This window comes from Miniopterus natalensis, chromosome 6, assembly GCF_054644295.1.
Source record: "Miniopterus natalensis isolate mMinNat1 chromosome 6, mMinNat1.hap1, whole genome shotgun sequence".
Classification (NCBI taxonomy): Eukaryota; Metazoa; Chordata; class Mammalia; order Chiroptera; family Miniopteridae; genus Miniopterus; species Miniopterus natalensis.
Window position 1 is genome coordinate 44,970,588 of NC_142086.1, and position 27,749 is coordinate 44,998,336.

At 38.4% G+C, this 27,749-nt stretch overlaps 1 protein-coding gene across 2 annotated transcripts in view; it reads right to left on the reverse strand.

The window, feature by feature from the left end:
• The window catches only part of HACD2 (3-hydroxyacyl-CoA dehydratase 2), an 80,129-nt gene extending 52,646 nt beyond the window's left edge, over positions 1-27,483 (reverse strand). Inside the window, exons 1-3 of one of the 2 annotated variants that reach the window (XM_016199940.2) lie at positions 27,395-27,483; positions 24,599-24,716; positions 10,108-10,126 (exon numbers count right to left, since the gene is read on the reverse strand). In XM_016199940.2, coding sequence (XP_016055426.2) covers positions 10,108-10,126; positions 24,599-24,716; positions 27,395-27,468 — 211 coding nt within the window. In that variant the 5' untranslated portion in view covers positions 27,469-27,483. Of the gene's footprint in view, positions 1-10,107; positions 10,127-24,598; positions 26,132-27,394 lie in introns of those variants that run through there. The other variant, XM_087818185.1, reaches the window with a different exon arrangement.
• Positions 27,484-27,749: the final 266 nt, after the last annotated feature.

Consider the following 27,749-nt stretch of genomic DNA (forward strand, 5'->3'; position numbering starts at 1 on the left):
AACTTGGAAAATTAGAAATCAAAGTGGAAATAAAAAAAAAATCCTGATACAAGTGAAAATGGAAACAAACACAACATACCAAAACTTATGGGATGCAGCATAAGCAGGTCTAAAAGGGAAATTTATAGCAATAACACTTATATAATGAAAAAAAACCTTAACTAACTAACTTTGTACCTCATGGAACTAGAAAAAGATCAAACTAAATCCCAAGTTAGCAGAAGAAAGGAAATAATAAAAAACAGAGCAGAAATAAATAAAACAGAGACTAGAAAAATAGGAAAGCTCAATAAAACAAAGAGCTGATATTACTGTTTATATAGAAAATCCCAAACAATATACAAAAACACTACAGAACAAATAAACAAATGAAGCAAGGCTGCAGGATAGTAAATCAATATATGAAAGTCAACTGCCTTCCTTTATAGTAGCAATGAATAGCTGGAATTTGAAATTAAAAAAAAATTACAATAGCATAATAAAAAGAAATACTTAGGTATAAACCTAAGAAAATAGGTACAGGATTTATATGTGGAAAACTACAAAACAATGATGAAAAAAAAAATCAAAAAACTAAATATATGGAGAGCTATTCCATGTTTGTGAACTGAAAGATTATTGTGAAGATGTCCATTCTTCCCTACTTGATCTTTAGATTCAACACAATTTCAATAAAAATCCCAGAAAGCTATTTTGCAGATTTTAACAAACTGGTTCTAAAGTGTATATGGAAAGACAAAGACCCATATAATACTGAAGAGAAAAAAATAACAAAGTTGGAGGACTTTATACTATCAGATTTCAAGACATTATAATCAAGACAGTGTGGTACTAGCAAAAATAACAGACATATAGACCAACAGAATAGAGAGCCCAGAAATAGACCACACAAATATAATCAATTGATATGACAAAGGCACAAAGACAATTCAATGGAGAAAGTATAGTCTTTTCAATAAATGGTGCCAGAACAATTGAACGTCCACATGCAAAAAACAAAAACAAAAACACATGAGAAAATTTAATCTAAGTGACCTTGGGTTTGGTAATTAATTTTTAGATACAACACCAAAAGCACAATCCATGAAAGACAAAATTGGTTAAGTTGGACTTTATTAAAATTAAATATTTGTGCTTTGTGAAAGACACTCTTAAGAGAATGAAAAGACAAGCTACAGACTGGGAGAAAATATTTGCTAAATACATATCTGATAGAAGGTTGGCATCTAAAATATGGTAAGAATTCTTAAATCTAAACAAGAAAATAAACAAACCAATTAAAAATGGGCAAAAGATCTGAACAGACACCTCACCAAAGAAGACATAGATGGCAAATAATATACATGAAAAGATGTGCAATGTCGTATGTCATTCAAGAAATGAAAATTAAAGCAAAGGATACCACATATTAGAATGATTAAAATCCAAGATCCCAATTGAGATAAAGATATGGAGCAAAAGGAACTCTCATTCATTGCTGATGGGAATACAAAGTGGTGCAGCCACTTTGGAAGACAGTTTGGCAGTTTCTTACAAAGCTAAACATAATCTTACTATACAATCCAACAATTGTGCTTCGAGGTATATACTCAACTGATTTAAAAATGCAAAATTATATTTTTTGTCTACACAAAACCAGCACATGAATATTTACAGCATCTTTATTAATAATCACCCAAACTGGAAGCAACCAAGAAGTCTTCAATAGATAAATATAAACTGGTACATGCACACAATGAAATATTCAGAAATAAAAAAGAATGAGCTATCAAGCCGTGCAAAGACATGGATGAATCTTAAACACAGGCTGCTAACTGAAAGAATATAGTGAGGCAGGAACTGTTATTAAAATTTTCAAAAATTCTTGAAAAGATATTCACTATAAATGAAGAAAAAATTCCTCTCCCAGGAAATCTATAAAAGAACTATAAAAGATGACTTAGCAACATTATCAAATAAATATTCCTAAGCATTCTTTCTCCTTTTATTAATACATTATTTAACCATTCAACTGCTATAGAATCATAAATTAAATAATTTTGCTTAAAGATGACTCAAGCTTTCACTTTTTGGTTCGATGGAATTCACTAAACTCAGTCACTAGATGGTGTTTCCAGCTTCACTGGACTAAGGTTTTAGGTTTACTAACTTTAGACTATTGTAAACCATCTTACCAGAGAACTTCTAAATTATTTTCTTTGCCTCTATCTTTTTAACTTAAAAACTTAATTAAAAAAATTTTTTAAAGATCATTTTAATTTTAAAGATACCTTATATCCTATCATTAAGAAATATTTATAGGATAAGCTCTCTCGGGGCAATGAGGGAAGTTTCAGGTTTTCATTACCTCAAATATTAATCATTAAGTAATCAGACAGTGACAGAAAAACACCCATTTCTCTCTTCTCTGGTTAACTTACTCCTTAGTTTCAGCTATTGACTTGTTACTACATGCTTTTATTAGAAGTCCTATAATTTCCAAAGAAAAAAAAAAATCTTACTAATATAATACAAGGGTGCCATCTAGTGATGACAGTGGGCAAATTATATGCTATAGAAAATGTATGTGGATATGTGCAGGTGCCCTATCTCCCACCCCAATTCTGCTTTCTGCTTTGGGAGGAAAAATATACTAGACCTACAGTACTTGAAACAAGTTTCCTAATACTCATACATTTAACCATTTATATTACTACTCAACTGACATTCATCTCTGAAGTGACACAGAAGTTACCAGTTTCATGGCATTTCAGAACACCCAGCTGAAAGGAATGCTACAGACCATTTAGTAACTAGTCCAACTCCCAGTCTTCAGATGTGAAAACTAAGGCTCAGAGGGGGGAATGTCTGACTTGTCACACAACCGGTCATGTCCCCTATAGGCGTGGTTTGCCTTAGCTTGGTTCCTGATGGACTAGATAGCAAGACATCATCTTGCAGACATTCTCCATAGCTCAGTAACAGCCTTCCACTCAAATCTGCAAGGACGGCAGAGGATGACATTCCCTGGCCTAGGCTCCCTTCGTGGTTTCTCTTCTGAACTCCAAGTGGGCACAGAGATGCTCAGTGGTTACATTTTGTCCAGCAATCACCAACGGAAGAGCGGCTGCAGCTTACTGTTCGTTAGGTGCCAGGAGACGTGCATGAGCTCTAAGCGCGTCTCCCACCTTCCCTGCATAGGCACTTAGGGCTCGTAATGAGCATGTCCTATTTCTCCCTTCCCTTCATCGCCGTACATTCACAGAGAGCAGGAAACAACTAACAGAGCTGGGCATTCCAGGAAAAAGAAATTGTACATACAAAATTATGGAGGTATAAAAAGGCAAGTTTTATTCAGAGGACGGGGGCTGAAGCCTGGGTATCAGGAGATGCAGGTGCTAAAACTGTCTTTCCTTCTCCTCTCTGTCTAGAGGGGAGGAGGCAAAATCTGATCAGGAAGCAACACAATGAATGGAGAGCCAAGGCAGAGGGAGACTAAGCTGGGCTGGCCTTTGAAGGGTTTGACTGATTTGGAAGATTATGGCTTAAACATGGTCACATAGTCTTGATACACAGCACTGGGGTCAGGATGCTGGTAAACCAATGTACTGAACAAATGAAAAGGGCGGAATTGCAAGGCATTGAAGGTGACTGGCAACCTCATACCCAGGCCTCTAACTTCCGCACAGCACCCAGGCCTCTCAGAGGGAGCCTTAGAAACCCCTAGGCAGTGGAGACAGGCTGGCCTGCTGGGAAAGGTTATGTCCACTTTCCTACCTCTTTCCTCTTGCCTTTACTGCTCCCAGGCAAAAAGCAAGGTCTGAATCTGAATCAGAAATGTTTCTTATTCACATTTGCGAGGAGGACAGAAGAGAGGCTTGTGGAAGGGGGTCCCCAGAGTTGAGCATGCTAAGAACAGGGAAGAAGAGAGCCAGCAAGGTCCATGTGATGCTGTGTCAGCTCCCAGTAACAAAAAGGGAGTTAGATCCCAGGACCAGAAACTCGTACTTTGGGAACATGACTATTTTTATACTGTTTGTATTTTTAAGATTTATTCCCCTTTTGTTCTTTCTCACTATTTGGTAAAGTTCATTTTAAAAACGTCCACAAGGTTAAGTGGCACCAAAGAAAGCAGTTATATTTTTGTGCTCAGATATACCTGTGAGGCCTGGGTGAGGGGTGAAAGCAGAATTCCAGGTGAGCAAATCTGGAGGCATTACCCTTCCCTCCAGGAAGCCTCCCTTCCAGAACTCTCTTCTGCTAAAACATGGAGGGCTCCAGGTCTGGTTTTAATAAGTGACAGCAGTTCCTTTACAGTAATGCACTGTAAATGACTGACAAAAGCTTGACCCTCTCAGAGTGGGGTTCAGGGAAGGGGTGTTACAGTTTACAGAGAATTTAGTTCAATCGAATTGGTGTGTGGGGGAAGACATTCTGGAAGGAGATGGGTCTTTTGGTGCTTGTCTCCCCAGTAGCTGCTCCTTTTCCTTCCTGGCACCATTTGTTACCACCTGTGTGAAAATCAGCCTGAAGCCATACGCTGCCTACTAATATTAAGGTGACTGTGAATTTCTTAAAATGTACCTGTGAAAAAAATTAAATAAAAGGTGTCATCAGTTTGAGAGAGGAGTGTAAGCTGGCACATATAGCAAGTTATCTGAAACCACAAATTCAGGATATCTAAGTGAAAAGCCTTTGGTCCTTATCTACTGATGAAATCAAGTGCTAATACTCAACTTTAGACATAATACCTGCTGGGCTATGACTAAGCTCCTGTTCAGATACCTGGTTTCAATCAAAAGAGAACTTCCAGTTATTTATATTGACAGTATAATTTCCAACATTAAAGTTCACCAAATGCACAATGCCACATCTCGCCAAGAATAGCTTCAGCTCAGGTCCTTCTACCTCTAATTTTCAACCCAACAAAGGGGGAACCAAACTCCAAAGTTACCTGAGAATCACCCCCTATCCCACATGGCTCTTCCACAATCTAATAATCTTGAAGACAACATGAAAAAAGATTATACTTCTCTCAATACAAACTGTTCCACATGAATAATGAAAGCACAACTCTTCTTTATACTCTTGTGAAAGACATGTCTCAAAGTGGGTTTCTAAAAAAAGAATTCCCATTTCCAAAAAGAAAACTATTGTGTAAATATAAAGCACTACAAATCTTAGGTTGAGGCTGCAACCATAGCATTTGAGAAATCTTGTCCTTGCATTATCAATGGAGAACAGACAACCTACTCTGAAGAAGTTGGGGCATGGGAACCTATTCACAGGGACAGAAGGCTTGACTTCTTCGTAGAAAAGAGCCTCCCAAATGGACTCTTAGTTTATTGTTTGTTGTAAAATAGAAACTATTTTTGCCAAGTTGCATTGTCACAGCCATGAAGAAGAAACAACTGCAACCAATCTGAAGTGGTCCTGAATTACACTGGAATGGTAATTTAAGAAAAATAAGAATATGTAAGAGTTACATTTATATAAATCTAAATATTAAACATTACATTAGGAACAGAATAAAACTTTGACATTCTATTACCTTATACTGCTTTAGTTGGTATCAGCTACCATTCTATTGGGCAGTGTTAAATATTATCTTGTTTCAGGTGTTGTATTACTTTTCATGCATTGTCTCATTTCATTTTCACATTTCCACAAGGTAGGTATTATTATCCCCTTTTTATTGATGAAGAAATGAAGGCACACAAAAGCTGAGTTAATGCCAGAAGTCACATAGTTAGTAAACAACCCAGGTCTGACGGAAGTCCAGACTTTTCATAAATAGCATATAAACTAAAGACATCTCAAGGCTTTATAACAAGTTTGCAAGACCAAGTTGTTACAGTGAAAACGTTCAGAAAGCCACAGGAAAATAAACCATCATTCCAAAAATAAACTTAAGTTGTATGAGTAAAATATAAAGAATTGCCTTAGGCCAATGATATTCAACCGGTGTGCCACAGCAGGTACACTAGTGTGCCATGATAATTTTTAAAACATGCAGTACCTGACTATTTAGTCAGGGGCACTGACCTCCTTTCCCTTAGATTGTCAAAAAAAAATGACAACAGCCAACAGAACAATAACCATCCAGTGTTAAGCCTATTTTTTTTGTCAGATAAGCAAAAAGTGTATTTTCTGGTGTGCTGCAGAACTGTAGTAATTATTTTATGTGCGCCATGACACGAAAAGGGTTGAAAAGAGCTGTCTTAGGCTAAGGCTAGAAACAGTATATTTATTATTATTATTCTCATTAATATTTTTTAAGGAATTGAAAACATTTTGAAATAAGTTTTAGAAAGTTTCACCAGAATTTGGTAAGATTATGATCAAATGTTCACTGAGTCCCCACTAGGTGCCATGTACTGTTAGGTATTGGGATACAGAAATCTATAAGAAAGTTCTCATTCTCAAAAAATTAAGTGATGTTGGTGGATACAAGTATAGTGTCAAACCATACTACACTGTAGAAAATATAATAAAGAGTAAAGTGTAGGGTATTACAAGACAAGTGAAGAATGATCTCTAATCTAGCCAGCAGGTGGTAGGAGATTTACTGGAGGAAGAGTAGTGAACAGTTGCCAGCTGCAGGGGGTGGGCTGCTCATTCCAGGCAGAGCGCAAGACCAGGGCACTGACCACAGGCAGGAAGTAGTGCATGTTAGGTACATGGGAGGACCCACAAGAAGGTGAGGGTTGCTGAAGTGTGGAGTGGGAGGCAGGAAATGGTCACAGGTAAGGCTGGGGAGGTAGGCAGGGCCCAAATCATGAAATTTAAACCAATGGAGCGTTTTAAGAAGGGAAGTGACATGCTCAGAATTATCCTTTAACTAAATCCCTCAAGGGCTTTGTGAAGCATGGACTTGGAGACACAGAGCCATGGGTTTAACTCCTGGCTATAAAGCTTATTAGCTGTGTGAACTTTAGCAAGATATAAAACCTTCTAAGTCTCAGTCTTGCCAACTGTAAAATGAGAAGTAAATGAGATAATGAATGTAAAGCACTCGAACATAGTAAATGTTCAATAAATGGCAGCACTTATTATTATTATTATTATTAGCCTAGAAGTTCAGAGACCCATATGGGAGTCCAGATGAGGCATACTGAGACCTTGAATAGGGATAAGAAAACAGGACAATCTGAGATTTAGGAAACAGAATTGACGAAATTTGATAACCAGCAGATTACAGGAGTGTGGGTAACTGAGAAGGAGGCACCAAGGATGAGCTCTAGGTCTAGGAAGGGTGACTGAATGGCTGGTGACTGGTGGTGCCCCCAACTACTGTCGTATTTGGGAGGCAGAACAAGTTTGGGAGTCTGAGTCACACTGAGGAGGAGGTGTGCATTCAGTAATGGGTACCCAGAAAGTCAATGGTTGAGTGTGGAGTGTGGGGTGCAGGTGTGGCTTGGAGTTAGAGAAGCAGGTGTCCTAAGCATCTCATACCACTAGAAGGGAAATAATCACCTACAAAGGGTGTGTTCAGTCAGAAGAGCAATGAGCTAGGTCAGGGAACACACACAATTTAGGGGCGAGGAGAGAAAGAAAAGCCCCAAAGAAAGAAAAGAACCACAGAGGACAAGAAAAGCTAGGAAAGGCTCTTTATAATGAAAGCTAAAGTAGCAGGATCTCACAGAGGAGTCATCAGTGGGGCCCAATGTAGTTCAGAAGTCCAGTGAGTTCCACATGTCCTCGGAATTTAGAAGAAACTGCTGATTTTAGACCAGAGGGTAATTTTAGTAGGACATGAGGACAGAAGCCAGACTATTGGGTTAAGGTATAAATGGGGAGTGCGTAGCAGAAAGAGTCTACCATAAACTTTGTAAACATTTATGAAGAGGAATAATATAGCTATAAGGGAGGAATGTCGGGTCAAAAGTTAGGTTAAAAATTATTTTTAGGATGAGCACTCTGAGCATTTTGTCAGCTGAGAAAGAAAAGATACATGACAAAGGGTGATGATGTGGAAGAAAGAATCACTGAAAGAACAAGGTCTTTGAGGAAATAAGAAATTAAAAAAATATATATATGTTTTTATTGATTTGAGAGAGAGGAGAGAGGGAGAGAGAAATAGAAACAGCAATGATGAGAGCCACTGATTGGCTGCCTCCTGCACACCCCCTACTGAGGAGGCAGCCCACAATCTGGGCATGTGCCCTGACGGAACTGAACCGCGACTTCCTGGTTTGCAGGCTGAAGCTCAACCACTGAGCCATGCCGCTCAGGCAAGAAGGAATTTTCAAGCATCTACTGTGTCAGGGGCACCTGCCAACAAACCATCAGGAGAGCATGACACGGATGCTAGTCTGCAGAATGCCTTCCCCAAGAGGAGCGCAGAGGGGCTGACTGCGAGTCCTGAACCCAAGCCAGTGCCTGCTCACCTCTCTTCCCACTGCTCAACACGGTGTCTGGCACCCACCTGCTAGGCACTGAATAATGTTCTTGGTATGAATGAATAAATATTCTTGTCAGAAACTTTATTTCCAGGGGAAGAGATTTTATAAAGAGATATGAGAATATATTCTAAGACAAATAAAGGGAATGTATTATAATATAATGAAATATTAACTATAATAGTAGTATTTGTGCTGAGAAAACATGCATCTACACGCCTTCTAGGCGGCTGAAGGTTAAGAGAGTCGGGGAGAATGGTGGCACAGGTTTCAATATCTGGAGGAGGCCTGCAGTGGTTCCAGAAGTCTCTCCGTATCTCCCAAACAGCAAGCTTATGCTTAAAATTCATTTAACCACTTAAGAAGGAACAATTTTTTTTCATCTCAAAATTGTAGATAAAGAATTTAAAAGGAAATGTATATGAGATTATACATCAGCTATAACCCATTCACCATAAAATCAAATCAGTCAGATAGGTTCTGGCTCAGAATGGTCTGGGTCCAAGGAAGGTTCCACCATTTTACTGGCTGTGTCACCTGGGCCAGGTCGCTTCACCTTCTCTGGGAAAGCAGATCATGTGATAGATGAGTCCCCAAGTCCCTTTCGAATCAGTTGCTCAAAGGTTCTAAAGCAGTGATTCTTAACCTTCTGGGATCACATAATCCTCTGAGAATCTAATGAAAGCTATGAATTCTACCCATCCAGCCCCCAAATAAACATAGAAACATGCATATAAAATTCTGCAAATCATTTGAGAAATCCCTGACTATAGATTTTCTTCCTACTGGGAAAACAGCTAAGGTGCAACTCTTGATAATGAAGATGCTTTGTGTTCCTTTAAAGTAATGGGTCCAGGCCATAGTGACCCCTGAAAGACCCACGGCGGACAGTTTGCTGTGTGTCCACCTAACTGTAAGTTTCCTCATGTCTGAATTCCCCAGTGCCAAGCGTGGTGCCCTGAATATATTAAGAACCCACTTAATTTGTGAATCAGGGCCATAATGGTTTGTATGCAGAGGACTTGAGTTTCCAGACCTTTGGTGCTTCTGAATGAGTACCAACTGCAAATCTTCCCTTTGAGAATCAAGCCTGAATGCATAGCAATCACTATGGGCTTACTGTACAGGGTCTGTCAACTTTCCAAAATTGATTTCCATTTAACTAAAGGGGTTTAGCCAGACTAGAAATTATGCCTCGGTTCCACAGCAGAATTTGATGACCCTCCCCTTCCCCCACAAAGAAAACACACTGTATCTGCTTTTAGCAGAAATTCCTTACATTTGTATAACCCTTTATACTTATAGGTTTCCAATCCCTCTCTCGTATATTAAATATTCATCTGGGGGACAGGCAATATACACAGTACTCCCATTTTAAAGGTAAGAAAAGAGAATATAACACTTCAGCTTTCTATAGCACCAGACATTTTTATAAATATGCTAGTGTTTCTCTGTGAGCTTTGTAACAAGAAGGTAGGATAGGCCTACTTATATCGACAGTGCAAAATAGCTGTGACATTTAATAAAATGTTCAGTGATAACATCTAAATAGTACTTATGATTTTAGAAACTGAAACCCAGACCAATTTAAACAATTTTATACATGATAATTAAAGTTTAGTTTTTTTCAATATTCAAAAAGAATCAAATCAGCCTATTACTTATGACTTTAAAAAACAAAAGCAGAATCCACTATACATAGTAAGGGGGATAATTCTATACTTACCTATTGCACAATGTAAAATCTAGAGGGAAAAAAAGGGAGGGAAAGAAAATTAGCAAAGATCAATAATATTACAGTTGCATTTCATATAAACTAGCCTCTCAGTAAGAAAAGAGCAGTGTCTGGCAGCAATATTGAATTTGAAAAAAAAAAAAATTCCATTTTTAAACTTGGATAGGGGCTATTTAACAAAATGTAAATTCTTGTTCAGTTTTTTTTTTTGGTTCAGTTTTTGTTTATTTATCTATGGAAGATTTCCTAATAAATCTCACCCAGAAGTCTATTAGATGACAAGGACCTCTTTTATAATATATAAACATATAAGAGCAGTATGTATCCCCATGTCTCACATTCTACAGAACAGAACTGTCATAGATTAAAGAACACGGGGTCAGAAAAGCCTTTGTTGGCTCCTTTTTCCTGGCAGGCCCTTCAACACAAACATTCACTCTACAAAGCTCTGCCCTTTGTTCCTATCTTGTTTCATTTCATGACCTCTTTATTGGGATGTTCCAGGTCTAATCTCTAACTACATCTCTTTGAGCTCCAGGCCCACATTCCAAACTGCCTTTGAAATCTCCATCCAGCTCCACCAGCAGCAGTTCAAACATGGTATGCCTCAATGGTAAGCACATACCTCCTAGTCTCTCAGGTTCAACCATTCTTTCCTTCCTCTCACCCCCAAGTCCAACTGATTTCCAAGTCCTCCCAATACTTCCAGCATCTGTCTTTCCTGTTTTTTTGTTTTTTTAATTTCAGTGCCAGGGATGAGACTGCTATCTCTTCATCTCAACAGCCATCCAATGAGCCAATTAGGTTCTTCTAAATCCCTTCCAATTAATCCTACATATGCCATTGCTTTAACCCTAGTGGTGGCGGTAAAGAAATAATTTGAAGCCACCTACAAGACTGATTTAATGACCAAAGCTTTTCTAAATGATAAGACTTATCAGCTATTATAGTGCATTTTAGAATTACATTTCTCTAGTAGTCTTTGCGTTGTTTGATCCTCACAATTACCCAGCTAGCAGGCAGGACAGATATCTCTACATGCAGATGAGAAAACCAAGGCTCAGAAAGGCCCTACAAGTTGCCCAAGGTAGTGAGTGAGGTCTAGGATCAAGAATTTAGGTTTTATTTCTACTCTACTGATTTTTCTATCATAGTATTTCATTGTACATTAGTTTTATTATCTACAAAGGCCACAATTTGAAAAGACTTAGCTTATCTAAAATGTGCTTGATAAGACTGCTCAAAAACAATTACACAGTCCCCCCTTATCCATGGTTTCAATTACTCATGGTCAACTGCAGTCTTAAAGTATTAAAAGGAAAATTCCAGAAGTAATTCATAAGTTTTAAATTGTGCACTGTTCAGAGCAGTGTGATGAAATCTCTCACTGTCCCACTTGGTTCTGCCCAGGCCATGAGTCATTCCTTTGTCTGGCATCTCCACACTGTAGTATACGTTATCTGCCATTAATCACTTAGTAGCCATCTGGGCTATCAGATCAACTATTGTGGTATCGAAGTGCTTGGATTCAAGTAACCCTTATTTTACTTAATAATGGTTCCAAAGCATAAGAGTAGTGATGTTGGGAATTCAAATATACCAAAGAGAAGCCATAAAGTGCTTCCTTTATACGAAAAGGCATGTAAGTACAGGAAAAAACAGACTATATAGGGTTTGGTACTAACTTCAGTTTCAGGCATCTACTAGGGATCATTACCTGTGGATAGGCCGGGGACTACAGTATTTCACTAAGTTGTTTTTTTGGGAGTAGGGGGGAGCTTAGATTAAAAAATCAGGCTGCACAAATTTGTTGATAACTGATAAGAGAAAAGAATATACTGCAAATCTTATAATCTTTTCCAAAAGAAAACACTGCCAAAAATCTCAAAGTATGAATATTACGAGACAAGCTGAACCTCCTGCTACGAAGTTGAAGAAAATGAATAGATATATGTAGATTTTTAAAACAAGGAATGGAAGACATGAATAAAATGCATGCTTGAAAACCTATTCTATCCATGTATACGGCAAGACATCCGGGCTGCTGACTAACAATAGGACATCGCAAGAAAGGATATATAGAGTGCTTAAGGGCTACGGCATTTTCTTTACGTGATGGAACAGTGGATATTAGTCCTATTAGACCCAAACTTCCCTTTTTAATCACATATTTTATAATGCCTCCTTTACTAGTGCAATTCATAGATGATGCAACCTAACTACACAAAAGTTTTCAAAAAAAATGTTCTAACTGATACGTAAAGAAGAAATAAAAAAAGAAATTTATTTTAAAAAATATGTATTTCAGGCTCTGGCCAGTTTTGCCCAGTGGTTATAGCTTCTGGCAGTGCACTAAAGGGTTGCTGGCTTGATTCCTAGTCAAGGGCATGTATGTACCTGGGTTGCAGGATCGATCCCCACCCTGGCCGGGGTGCGTAAGGGAGGCAACCAATACATGTGTCTCTCTCCCATTGATCTCTCTCTCCCCCCTCCAACCTCCCTCCCTCCCTCCCATTCTCTTTAAAAATCAATGGAAAAAAATATCCTCGGGTGAGGATTAACCAAAAATAAGAATAAAAGAATATATGTATATATGTATTTCAGTATATACATATTTGGGGACAACATATGACATAATGAAGCAGTCAGATGTATATACCAACTTACAATAAATATGTGTGAATTTAAAAATAAGAATATCAGAAACCACTTTGCAAAAGTATAAGAAAACATCCCTGGTTGGGTAGCTCAGTTGGCTGGAGTGCTGTCCCTATATGCCAAAGTTGCAGGTTTGATCCCGTCAGGGCACATATCACCCAATGGATGCATGGATAAGTGGAACAACAAATCAATGTTTCTCTCTCTCTCTTTCCCCCTCCCCTTCCTCTCTCTCTCCAATCAATAAATAAAGTTATTTTATTTTATTTTTTTAAAGGTGATTTTTTTTTTTTTTTAATATATCTTTATTGATTTCAGAGAGAGGAAAGGAGAGGGAGAGAGATAGAAACATCACTGATGAGAGAGTCATTGGTCGGCTGCAGCCTGCAACCTGGGCATGTGCCCTGACCGGGAATTGAACCCTGATCGCTTGGATCCTAGGTAGTCGCTCAACCGCTGAGCCACGCCCGGTCAGGCAATAAAGTTTTTTTAAAAAGAGAAATAATAATGAAAATAGGGAAGTAATCTTAAGTGGAATAACATGTCCCAAGGTAAAGCAGAGAAAGTCAAAGCAGAGAAAATGAGGAAGTACAATATTACTGCAAATCAGCTAGGTCTTATTTATTTTGTAAGTATGGTATCAAAATAATCCCCTATGTTATTCACAGGATGGGGTAAGAAGCAACTATCACTGAAAACATCCTTCTGCCTTGAAATCCTGCTGAGACATACAAATCTGTCTTTTGTTTGTAAAAAGACGTTGGAGACCATTTTCTTTGATTGGTTTCAGAAGGAACAGAAGATGGATTAGGAAAAAAATAGTAACGTAAGAGGCAATAAAAGCAGTTTGTAATAGACTGGGGATAGCTTTAGAATAAATCATAAAAAGTACAGTGACAGCGATTCCCCCAAAAGGCAGTAATAGGAAATATTATTAAGATAGTCCATATTAAAGAAATCCAGTAAGAGTCCTGCATGTCATGTCTCCACCAACTTAATAACTAAAGTCTGAACAGGAACCTCCAATCTCCTGTTACATATTTTCAATGTTTCATTGCTTTTGCAATAACAACACTATTGCACTGAAATCCTTTTCAACTAAATGTGCAAGCTGGAAATGCTATAATACCTACCGAACAGAATGTGCCGAATGAACAAATTACTCAATTACTTTGAAATGATATCTTTATTTCACTCAGGTTCCCTCTTCATACCAACTCTGTTAGGCAGAATTCTAACAATAATTCCCCCCCAAACTCCTGTTCCTTGGTTATGCAATTAAACACTAATCTAGGTACGGCAGTATAGGGATTTTGCAAATGTAAATGAAGTCCCAAGTCAACTGATTTCAAGTTATGGAGATTATATGGGTAGGCCTGACTCCACCATGTGATCCCTTTGAAAGCAGAGTTTTCTCCAGCTGGTGGCAGGAGGGGAAGTCAAAGATATTCAGAGAACAAGGATTCTGTGAGCCATTGCTGGCTTCCAAGATGGAAGCGGCCATATGGAAAGACTAGAATGCAGCCTCTAGGAGCTAGGAGTGACCTCTAGCTGACAGCCAGCAAGGAAATGGGGACTTCAGACTTATGACCACAAGGGACAGGATTCTGCCAATAAGCTAAATGAACTGAGAAGCAGATTCTTCCCAAAGACACCAGAGTCAGCCTGGCTGACACCTTGATTTCCGTTTTATAAGACCCAGGGCAGAGAACCCAGCCTTCTGATTTACAGAACCATGAGCTAATAATAAATGAGTGTTGTTTTAAGTTGCTAAGTTTGCGGTATTTTGTTATGCAGCAATAGAAAGCTAAAACAACCATCTTCTAAATTAATAAGCTTTTTGTTTAATTTCTCGTGAAGATGTTTTAGTATGAACAGTACTATAAAACTATCAATTTATATTTGCAGAGGGGTTAGCCTAGGGGGAATATACAAAGTCAGGGGGATGCAGAACAAATCTTCACTGAGTCAGGCTATCTTAGACATTGTAGGACATCTAGTCAGCAGCACCCCTATCCTTTGTGGAAATCAAAACACCCACAATTTTTCAATGTGCACTCTGGGGTTGGGACTGCTCTTGCTGAGATCCACTAAGAATCAATGAATTGAAATAAGCATATTTCATTTGAAAAAACTTCGACTTGCCATATTCAAATTCTCTTTTGAAATTGTGTAGTTAACAGCTCTCTCCTCTTGAAACCTTACATTTCACCTATTGGCAATAAGCTCATTTTAGATTTGAAATTTAACCTCAATGTTTAATGCCATTTTCCACAACAGGTTACTAAGGAACATTTTTTCTTTTTTCTTTTTTTTACACTAAGGAAATAATTTTTTGTAAGCTACTAACGAATTTGTTCAGTTTCTTTTTTTTTTTAAAGACTTCATTTTTTTTAGAGTAGTCTTACTAGGTTTACAGTAAAACTAAGAGGAAGGTATAGAGATTCCCATATGCTTTCTGCCCCCACAGATGTATAGCCTCCCTATTACCAACATCCGCCACCAGAGTAGTGCATTTATCACAACTGATGAACCTACAATGACACATCATTATCACCAAAGTCAATAGTTCACATTAGGGTTTAATCTTGGTGGTGTACATTCTATGGGTTTGGACAAATGTATAATGACACGTGTCCACCATTATATTATCATACAAAATAGTTTCAATACCCTAAAAATCCTCTTGTGCTCCACATATAATCCTTCAATTTCATTTTTAACCCAAGGTAAAACAACAACAACTAAGCCCAAAAAAGTTTAGCAAGTAGAAACCAAAGTAGCTTTAGAGACCTCAGATATAGTTCATGGATTTAATGTGATTTGGCTACAGCGAGTTCCAATCTCTTTCCATTCAAAATTCCAGATTCTTGGGAGAAACAAAATCTGACCAGCCAAGTTTGGGCCCAGTAAGCACCCCTGGATCAGCAAGCTATGGCCTCAGAGGCAGAGTCAGGGAGTAGAGGTTCAGCTGCTATAGGTCCAGCAATGAGAAGCAGAAAAACCTCCAGAGAAGATAAAATCTCCTGAGCTGGAGAGCTCCACAGGGCATGCCTCCTACACTCATGTTCCTGTGGGGAGGTCTAGAACTATTTTGAGTTATGTTTACCAGTATTTGGTTAGTTTTGAAAATTATCATACTATATGCATACATGATTCCATTTTTGCTTAAACATTACCTATACAATAACATGTAGTCTTGAAAGATAGACACCCAAATATTAACAGTGGTTATCTCTAGGTGTGAACTTCTGACCAATTAGCATTTTTTCTTTTTTATTATTTTAAATTTATTGATTTTAGAGAGAAGGGATGGGAGAGAGGGAAACATCGACTGGTCGTTCCACCCATTCATGCAACATTGGTTGATTCTTGTATGTGCCCTGACCAGGGATCGAACCCACAACCTTGGTGTACAGGATGACACTCTTAATTAACTGAGCTACCTTGCCAGGGCCTGATGTGCATTTTCTTCTTTATGCCTATCTAGGTTTTTATCTAAAATGAATATATAGCACTTATGATTAGAGGGAAACACCTTTTCCCTCTCCTCTGGTTTCTGGGTTTTTCCCCTAAATATTTAAATTTGGGAAGAATAAATGTAGAGTGCTCAACTCAGCTGCACCCTAGGGTTTCCCTCATCAAAGAACCCCAAGCTCTCTGGTTTCCTCCATGCCACCCAGGCCACTGCTGCCTGGGGCAGGGTGGGTGGTGAGTCTAATTCTGGGGTTTAGTTAGCTAACCTGTTTGACTTGCACACAAACGCACTGCCTTGAGCTAGGCCTTTATCACTAATAAAGGTGATTTTTAAGATTCTTTTGCAACTCCTTTGAGCTATCTCTCAATTTCTAGAATGTAAGTAAGAAAAAGAGGGCTATTGGACTCTAGTCCAAACTTGTTTCCAAAGTCCTTTTATATCCATTTTTTTTTAAAGGAGGAAATAAGTGAAATTTCCTTAATCACCATGACTTTCTGTCACTTAATTTTACCTTTCTTGCTATATTCAGCTCTATAACTTATTAATTCATTATCTGCTTAATTTTATATGCTGATAGTGAAACACTGAAGCCTTACAGAACTTAAAAGTGGGGAAAAACTTAAGGTCATCTAATCCAGCATATTCATCGCAGATAATGAATGGAGGCTCAGAGAGCTTAAGATCAAGTGGCAAAGCCAAATTTTTGTACCAAAATTTCTTATCTCCAGTGTTTTACATATACTGACAGCTCTTAAGTACAATTCAATTTATACTTCTAAAGCATTTCTGTCAGCTTTCCTGTGATAATCATTAAGCCATCAACTAATTCCAACATGTGTCTCCTAAATTCCTTTGGCATGATAAACTGCAAACCCTGAGAGTTTCTTTGGCTTCTGCTCTGAAATTGACTTTATCTTAAGCTGTGACAGGGCTGTCCAGCTTTTCTTGTATACTTGGTCATGGGGGGCTAGTTTGTCCTTTAGTAAGTTTAAGTCAGTCTTACAGGCAACCTGTTGGATTTTTAAAATAAAAATTGGATTTTATTTAGAAACTGGTCACCACTACTATACCTTTTTATTTTGATAAAATGAGTCTATTTGCATAGACATTAGAAACAACGTATTTGTGCTATACTCAATCATTTGATAGTTTTATTGTTATTTCTCCCATCTTTTTCTTTTTCTAATTTAGCAGGATTTTTATAGCAAATGTAAAATTCTGTACTTCACTTTAAATCAAAAGATAACCTAAACTGCCTATTTTCTTCCTTTTTCAATCTCAACCATTATTTTCCTCATCATTTTGTGTTTCTTGTTATATTTTATTATGTATTGTATCCACTGTATTTTTTCTTTTAAGATTCACAAAGTAATATAAATACACACTAAAGTATATAGAGCAGTCCTGGCTGGGCAGGCCAGTTGGTTAGAGCATCATCCAGATACACTAAGGTTGCGGGTTCAATCCCCAGTCAGGGCACATACAAGAATCAACCAATGAATTCATCAATAAGTGGAACAACAAACTGATGTTTCTCTCTCTAAAATCAATCAATAAAAATAAAATAAAAATAAAGTATATAGAGTAAAAAGCAGAACTTCCCTTTTATTCCCCCAAATACCACACCCCTCAAAGGTGGTAACACTAGCAGCAGTTTGATATGTACCTTCTGTACTTTTTCCAATGTCTGTGATTTGCTTTTCTCTATTGATTTTTCTAATATGAAAACATCAGCATAATTTGATAATTATTTTTGTCTTATGAATTAAGAAGTTATAAACTCTGGAGTGACATAAAATTTTCATTGTTAGGTTGGTCTTACTTTGCTTACTTATTACCCTCCTTCCCGCTTCATCCTACCCTGGTAAAGCTGAAATATCTCATGAAATTCCCTGTGGGCACCTTGCAATATGTACCATGGCCTAAAGCTGTACTGTCCGGTGCAGTAGCCACTAGCCACATGTGCCTATTTAAGTTAAAAATAAATAAAATTTAAAAGTTTTTCTATCCCACCAGCCACATTTCAAGGGCTCAAATGCTACTGTAATAGAACAGATTTGGAATGTTACCACTGCAGAAAGTTCCATTTGGACAGTGGTAGTCTAAAGACTTGGTTAATTTTATCTCTTTATTATATAACAGTTAAATATCCTTTGATAAGGTTCTTTCAAAGTTCCATTACTTTTTGTGGGTGTTTTCAAAATGTCTCCATCTGTAGGAAATCGCATGGTCTGTTACCCAAAACCTAATGCTTTCTCCTGACTTCTTAATGGATTTTTTTATTTTTCAAAATCCAAGGATCCAAATTGTTTTACTATTACATTTTAAGATCTTCTCTTTTCTGCTGGAAATCACTTATCTTTATTTTAAGTTTAAAAATTTAACAAATAGGGGTCTAGAAAGGGAAGAGGTTTTTTTTCTTCAGAAACAGCTCCTACGTGTAACTCCACAAGATCTCAATAACCACAGTGAAATGGTCTTTCAGTTCAGAAAGTTTCCTACAGTTTTCCCTGATTACTTCTGGTATCCTTACTTTTTGACAGACTGCATACCGTCAATCTGTTTTCTAGACACATTGGTTATACTGCATTACTCTTAGTCCGTTGAGTTGCAGTACTTTTCCATATAATTTTTCTGTTGTTCAGATAATCATTCACATATAATATCTCTGATGCGCTTGGCACTATTTTGTGATGTTCTCATTTACATTTCAGTGGTAAACTCTGAAATTTCCAGTAGCTTCAGCTCTGTAATCTACTTTATCTGAGACTGTAACCGGGAACTCCTGCTTTTCTTGAATCTCCTGTTATCTCTCTGCACTAAGCCTCCCTTCCTGCCCGGACTGCCACCAATATTTTTAGTTCTTTTTTAATTTCAGCACATTCCTTTCTACAGCCACTATCTTACCTCTTTGAAGACCACACAATTTGCTTCCGTGTACTTGAGTCAGCAAGAGTGAGGCCTGTGTGGGTGGGTTCCTGTTTCCCACAGGCTCCCCTTTCCCTTCTAATGTTGCGACATTTATTAATTACACCCAAGTTCTATTTTCCCTCTGGTTTGCATGTTGTTTCTGAAGCTGGTTTGTGTAGGTTTATCATTACTGTCTGTGTTATATCTCCACTAGGACTTGCTCTGCTGGCTTTTCAGAAGTCTCTCTTAGAGATCTGCTTTCTCAAAACAAGTCTTCAGAATAAAAGTAGTTTAAAATGCTCATATAGCTTATGTTTCAAAAGGTCCTTCTTAAAATTACTATTACTGGGAAATCAGCATTCTTCCGGAAGAGGAAAAATATTACAGATGATGGTTATGACCACAGATGAGTTCACAAAAGCAAACTTAAGACATAATGTGCCTGAAGTATGTTACTGTATTACCACCACAGAACCCAACCATGTAGGATCTCTGTGAGGAAAATAATCCAATGTTAGAGAAAAAAGACATTACAACTGGCAGGAAGACAACATGGGAGCCCTCTTTTTATTAAGGACACTTCAAGTTCTTAAGATTCTGCTACATTTAAGAGAAATATCCAAAATCAGTTTCCTGAATGTTTCATCAAAAGATCTGAAGAGAGTTGTGAGGTGAGGAATGAAAAGTTACACCGGAATACAGAGAGGGGGCTGAGAAAATGCTAGTGGGGGAGGAGGAGTTAGAAAACATAACAGCTCTGGAGAAGTTCATTCTAGATCCAGAGTGGCTACATCAACTCCACGAAAACGTCACAAGTAAGACTGGCTCCCCCCCTTTTCTTTTTATAGATTTAAGGGGGTTCCAAGCAATAGATCAGGAAGAGGTTGAGGAAGAAAGGGAGTTCTAGTGGTTCATTAAATAGTCCAAGATGGACAGTGGTAGGTAAATGAAATATAGAGTGACGTACAGATGTTGAAGATGGGCTCTATCAGTTTCAAGAATTAATGTCTTTGCAGAGCCATCCTTAACCCACTGGAATCCTCACTGTCAATCACAGGGGCACATCCATTCATAAGTATTTGAAAGTGTCTGCTACAATTACAGTCTTATGTTCATTAAACATATTCAGAAGTCCAAATTCTCTCAAAAATAATTTTAAACTGACATAGCATCAATCTACTAATTTCTAATCTTTCATTCAACTCTAACAAAGCTGTAAACATAAGAACTTGTGCTTACCCCTGAATATCATGAATCCAAAAAAAAAGAATGAAGTAAAAAGAAAACTTATCCACAGCTCATTATAGATGAATTTTTTTTAAATCGAGGTATAATTCACATACCATAAAATTCACCCATTTAAAGTTTACAATTCAGTGGGTTTTTACATGTTCACCAGGTTGTACAACCGTCACCACTATCCAATTCAAGAATATTTTCATCACTTTAGAAAGAAATCCTGTACCCATTAGCAGTCACTCCCCAAGCCCCTAGCAACCAACAATCTACTTTCTGTCTCTATGGATTTGCCTATTCTGGACATTTTATATAAATGGAATCACACAATGTAGCTTTTTGTGTCTGGCTTCTTTCTTTCACATAGCATGTTTTCAAGATTCATCCAAGTTATAACATGTACCAGTAATTCATTCATTTTACGGTATGGAGATACCTCATTTTGTTTATCCATGATGGAATCTTTAAATATATTTTTGCTATCTATGTTAATTAGATCTCAGAATTACTCAATACTCAATGCAACACACACTGTATTTGTTCACACACTGATCTCTTGGCCCAGATTATCAGTATTTTACTGTCAATTTATAAATCATCTCATATATTATCATCTTCCTTGTATTGTGTCTAAGTACTTTTAAATACTTCTTGGGCTTTCCACCTAACACCCCCTTTTCTAGAAATTGACCTCCTTTCCAACTTCTATATAATTAATGTGACCTTGCTCCTGTATACACATGATTGGTCCAGGAATGAGCTCCTGATTCAAGCTGGATAAATTAGGCCCCTCACCAGGAATGTGGAATTGGTAGTAAGATTCTGTTTCCAACTAGCCGCTCTCTTGATTGCAGGAACTGCAATCTCAGGAGCTTTTCTGTTACCATTGTCTGCCATGTAGACTAAGAAACAAAAAAAATAGTCTGTAAGAAGACAAAAAAGAATCAGAGACAGAGAGAGAGAACAGCAGCGATGAGAGACTGAGCCAGAACTCCTGGATTCCCTATGGTGTTTCAGTCCCTGACTGTAGGCCATTCCCAAGTCCCAGTGGCATCCCTGCCCTTGGATTTCATGGAATATTCTATACCTTATAATAAATCTCCCTCATTGTATAAGTTAGTTAAGGAGCTTTCTGTGATTTCCAGCCAAGGGTCCTTCATAATCACCTTGCCAATAAGATTTTAAACTTTTCATTAGCAAAGGTTCAAACTCCATAGCACCTATTATAGCGACTCAAACACATACTTATTTAAATTATCAGCTGTGGAATAATTTGGAAAGTTTTCTATAAAAAATACCCAAGATACTCTTAGATGAATATGAACAAAAAAATTAGGATTTGTATCCATTTTATAAAGAGCTATATTATTGCAACACCAAATCAATATATCTTTCCACTCATTTTGCAAAAAAATAATGTAATTTCCTCAGAAACAAAATTGTCTTTTTGTATTATACCACTACATGCCCATTTGCATTTGCTTGGTAAATGTTTCAAAATCTTTTAAAAGGCAAAGTGCTATATTTTCCTAAGACTTGAAGTTTCTTGAGAACAAATAATTTCTATTTTTTCCCCAAGCAAACTCCCCCAGAACCTACTAAATAACATTCAGCATAGTGACATGAGTAGCTGATCTCCCTGCATTCATTTTCTCCTCCTGTAAACAAGCTATATAGTCAAGTACTAACAGTTCCCATAAGGATAACTTATCTTTAAACAATACTGTGCACATATAATTATTGTACAATTTAAATTGGGCGGGCAATATAACACTCCTCAAGTGACAACTCAGGAAGTGTAGTTTCAGTAAGCCTCCTCGCTTGCCCCAGCTTAAGGAGTATCCTACAGTCACTGCTAATTCTCTGCATATTTCTGGGAGTCTTCATTTCATTATGCAGAGTTCTTTTCCCAAAAATCAAACCCAGGGTTTATCACCTATTTGATTCTCAGTGGGAATAAGAGAGGTAAAACCAAAAATCCAAGTTATTTTCTTAAATCCCTATTAAAAATTCTAGATAGCCCTGGGCTAATCCTTCAATGTCTAAGATTTGGTACTTGAGTGGATTTTGTATCACACGAATGTCACCATCTTTTCTAAGATATAGTTAAAATTTTAAAATAATACTTCCAATATTATAAAATCTTACAGAGATAGAATCCCCTTTAAATTATTGAAGTATTCCAACATTTTTTTTAAATCCTCACCTGAAGATGTTTTTATTGACTTTAAAGAAAGAGAAAGGGAAAGGGAGGGAAAGAAACATCATACACATCCCAACCGGGGATGGAACCTGCAACCTAAGTATATGCCCAGACCGGGGATCAAATCTGTGACTTTTCAGTGTACAGGTTGACACTCCAACCAATTGAGCCACACTGGCCAGGGTAAAGTATTCCAAGTTCTTAATGTATTAAGCACTGGGGCAGTTTCTGATGGTCTTGATCCCAAACTTGCTTCTCTATAGCTTGAGAGAACTGAATTGGGCAAAGCTCTGTGAGACAAAGTACTACTCACTACTGCCCCCTTGCAAAAAAATTCAAGACTCTAAATTAAAAAAATGGTCCATACAAGGATTTGCTGGTTTCCTCAGACTCAAACTATTAAAGCAGGAAGGGGCTTTGGAAATCTACTTTAACCTAATTATTTTACAAATGAGAAAACGAGATGAATAAGAGATAAATGACTTGCCCAAATTCATAAAGTTGGTAAAACCAGCATACTTAGAATAAGGGTACTCAGACTCCAGTTGGAAGCTTATTTCATTATACCATCTACCAAAAATGTGTAAGTATAGACAGTATTGAAATCTCTCTGCTTCCTGAGAGAAAAGAACAAAAACTACAATTTTCTGCTTCCAAAAGAGAGGGTGAGAGGTTGAGGCATGACATCTCATTTCATGGAAGTAAATGTTGTTTTCTTCATGTATGATATCCTTCTGAATATCATACTGGGCTTACCCTGGAGGCTAAGCGAAATGAAATTAAATACCAGATCTCTTCAATCTGAAGGTTTTTCACCATAATAAACTATGGCAGCTATTGCCTTTGTGTGCCCAAAGCTATCCCCATTTTCCCTTTTCCTAGACCTGTCTAATCACTGGCAAGAGTGATTGGTATAAATAAGACCAATCAGATCCTTCCCAAGACCTATGACACAGATGCTGAGAAAAATAAACTCCCTCCCTGTTTCCTACCATGTGGAGAAGGCAGTCTGCAGAAGGAGAGTCTAAGACCAACATTTAACAAGAAATAGAAATAAGCAGAGATGAGAGACGGAAAGGGTGTGGCAATGTCAAATCCTGGGTTCTCATTCCTGAGCTGGTTCCTCTGATTTTGTAAGTTAAACCTGTATCTTTATCAACCACAGAAACCAGTAAACTCTTTTTTGGCTTAAAACAGTTTAAACTGTGTTTCTGTCACTTGCAGCTCAAAAATCCTAACATGTACTGACCCCAGAAGACAGGACTAGAGATATATTACCCTTAATACAGGAAAATTAATAAGCTTTTATTTTTACTTATTTATTTTTAAGCTTATTTTTTAAAATGTTTTTATTGATTTTAGAGAGAGAGGAAGGGTGAGGGATAGGAAACATCGGTGTGAGAGAGGAACATTGATTGGTTGCCTCCCGTATGCACCCATAATGGGGACTGAACTCAAAACCTGGGTATGTGCCCTGACCAGGAATCAAACTGGTGACCCTTCAGTGCAAGGGATAATGCTCCAACCGAGCCACACCAGACAGGGCAATAAGCTTTTATTTAAAATTTTTCTTTTTTAAATTTGGATGCCTTTTGACAGGTTCTGCCATTTCTTACATCTACCAGTCTTGATACCCTACACCCAACAATTTCCTGTTTTCATTATATGCTTGGCCCCTGAAAGTATCTGAGTTTGTTACTACTTCCCTAGGATGTCTCTACAATTTTTAAAAATCCGAATATGAGCTTGTTTCATTTGATTTCCAATAGAAATAGAATGTAAAACATATTCCAGGTAATACAAGTTAAATGAGACTGTACTTTATCTAGAACATCAAAAGATGGTCTAGGTTATCACCATTATAGTACACTATAAGGCAAGTTTTCAAAATTTAAGCAAATCCAACAGATACTGTTACTTCAATATAATTTAGTAGCATGTTTTTTATTTTATAAAAATAGAAATCAATAGTAACAACAACAAATCTCAGGACTTACCTCCAATAAGGCTCCAGTTTGGAAGAATTTCAAAGGCTTTTCAATGGCATAATAAAGGCTATGATAGCTACCCTTAGCCAAGTATGCTCTGACCAGACCAACTGCTATAACAAGCCACCTAAGAAAAAGAGAAAAAAGAGCAATCAGGGGGGGAAAAAAGGTAAGTAGGATTTAAGGTACTTGTAATAGGAAGATGTGGTAACAACAGATTGCCAAAGGTGACTTCAAGAATCAGTGTCCTAGATTTATCAACTATAGCTCTCCAACGCCAATGCACAGAAATGTTGCGCTATACCAAGAGTGCTCTGCAAAAGTACAGTGGCACCTCACCCATCTGGAACTTGGCTTTTTGGCAACCTTGCCTGTTGAGAACAAGGCCAAAATGAAGGGAATAATGTAAATTGGTCCCTGAGCAGCTAAAGTAAGTGCCAGAGTCTAAGACAGGAGGGAAAAAAAAGTGCTAAAGGAAAAATTTAAATGGCTTGTGCAGTTAAAAGGTCTGTAATAATAATAGGGTAGAGAGATGTTTTAAGCCATTTTTACAAGTATCTCACTGGAACATACCCATACCTTAAAATCTATCCTTTTTAAATTGCAAATGAAATAAGAATAGATTTTTTTAAAGAATAAGATTTTTTAAGTTGAACTTCCCAAAATCAATTCAGTAAAGAATCCAGATCAATACAAAAAGCAAAACAGGAAAGCACTTAGGCGTATGTAACTGTAACTGTAAACATTACATTTCTGTTCTACTGTCCTCCAAAATTAAATTTCTCAGGCCTGCAAATTTTTTCATTTAAGTTCCTTAATAAAGTGAATGGACCTTTATTAAGGTATGTCTCCTTGAAGGCAGTAATAGATTTACCTATATGTATAATCTAAACTATGTAATGGAGTGTTATATGTTATTTCTACAAAATGTCATACAAAAACATCAAATAGTTTGTAAAAGAAAAAATGAACTCCTTAATGGTGTAACTGGTCCAGCATGAGCAGCCTAGAAAAAGAGCTTACTTGACTCTCAACAGTCCCAATTTCTCTTCCTAGATATCACTTCTTACCCTCCACCCCCTTCTCTATATTTACTGCCCAGGAGTATTGACTTCTTTTCTTCCCCAATGTACTTTAAAATCCCTCTCCAGGTCCAATGCTCTTATCAATGCCCTTTCTATGGCAAGAGTTTTACATTTAAATATAAATACACAGAGTCCTGAATGTTCTTTTAAAATCACTGTGACCATTTATATGACAAAGAAAACTTGCATCTGTAATATTTTGTCATTGGCCTGTGAGTAGAGAGAATAGGCTCCAGATCCAGATCTAACACTAACAAGTTTGATGACCTCAAGCAAGTCAAGCAAGTCACAACTTCTCCGAGCCCAGGTTTCAACACCGGCCATTTCTAAAACTTAGCAATAAAGCCTATGACCCTCCCAAGATATACATATATTTCGTATGTGAAAAAAGGAAGATGCTGAAATGTTAATATGACATTAGTATTTGTGTTTAAAAAATGGGTGTGGAAAAGGTGAGAAATGCATATACATTTTTATTTGTATCAGCATCTGAAGGATACACAAAATAAGCTGCCTCCAGGGAGGGGATCTGGGTGGAAGGGAAGGCTGAGAGAAAAGATTTTCACTGTATGCCCTTATATACAGGTTGTCCCAAAAAATGTATATACATATTTTGAATAACTATAAAGGCAGTGTTTTTAAAAATAATTTCATTTTCAATATTGAGCTGTTAAAGTGTGTATACAGGACACCCTGTATATTTTACATTTTGCACCCGCCAATATATTGCCCATTGTAAAAATAAATGAAAATGGATGTTCACTACACAGTTCTTTCAAGTTTCCTGTATGTTTGAAATTTCATAATAAAAAGGTTAAGGAAAATGTTTTACATGTGAATCAAATTTTAAAACATATAACAAATAGTCTGATTCTGTGATTCACCTCACCAAAAATCATGGGATCAAAGACTTGGAGGAACCTTGGAGAACCCAACTCTTAGTTTTGCACATGAAAAAACAGAGGCCAAGAGAAATAAAGTAATTTATTCAAGGTCACACATCTAGTTAGTGTCAGCACTAGAACGAAAAACCCGCTGTGACAAGGAATGGACTGCAATGAGGGAGAAACAAGAGGGGGTAAATCCGTTTGGAGGGTCTACTCCGTTCCTCCCCAGGAGCTCTGCCTTCCACCTCCAGTGCCTTCCCCACCCCAATCTATCCTAAAAAAGTCTAAACTCATCTAAAGCACAGCTCTGCTCATGTCACTGGTCAAAAACTTTGAAAGCTTTTCCATTGCCTTTCAATTCCATATGGCTTGGCTCAGCCTGGATTTTGAAAACAGCCGCCTAAATATATGGTCACTCTGCAGCCACAGCTTTCTCCGCTCCCCTTAGGGGAAGCAGCTCGCCCTTCGTGACTGGCCGCCTGGGCTCCCCGTGCTGCACGATCGCCCCGCACACCACCTCCCGGACCAGCCCACCCGGCCTCCCCAAGCCCCCAGACCAGCGCCTGGGCAGCCTTCCCCGTGCCCCGTTGGGGCCCCGAACTCCAGTTCGGGGCACACCCGCCGCCTGGGAACTTGCTCGGCCCCCGCCCAAACGGGAGTCCGGGGCAAGCGCCGGGGCCGTTCCGCGCTCGGATGCCCTCAGCGCCCAGGTGGCGGGTCCCGGGCCGCCCGGGCTGCGCTGTGCTCGGTGGGCCGGGCCCGGCAGCTCCGCCGGCCACAGAACCCCCTCACCGGCCAGGCTCGTTCCCCGCCTCCCCGAGCCCCAGCCTCACCCCGCCGTCATCACCACATTGTAGATGACCAAGTACGCCGTGGCCAAAGGCCCCGTGCCCCTCTTCTTCCGCATGCCGCTGGTTTCGCTGGCCCGGGTCCGGCCCCCGCGACCCCCATCCCCCTTGGTCGCTGCAGTCGCCGTTGCCGCTGCCGCCGCCGCCATGTCAAATGCCCAGAGCTGGCACTCCTAGCGCAAGCTCCACCGCCCGGTCTCAGCACCGCGAGGAGGCGGTGGGAGGGGCGGGGAGGCGGGGCTGAGGCCGAGGGGCGGAGCCAGGGACAGCGCCCACGGCCGCCGCCATCTTGGAGAAGGGCAAAGACGCTCCCTGCGCTCCCGGCCCATCGGTTCGCCTC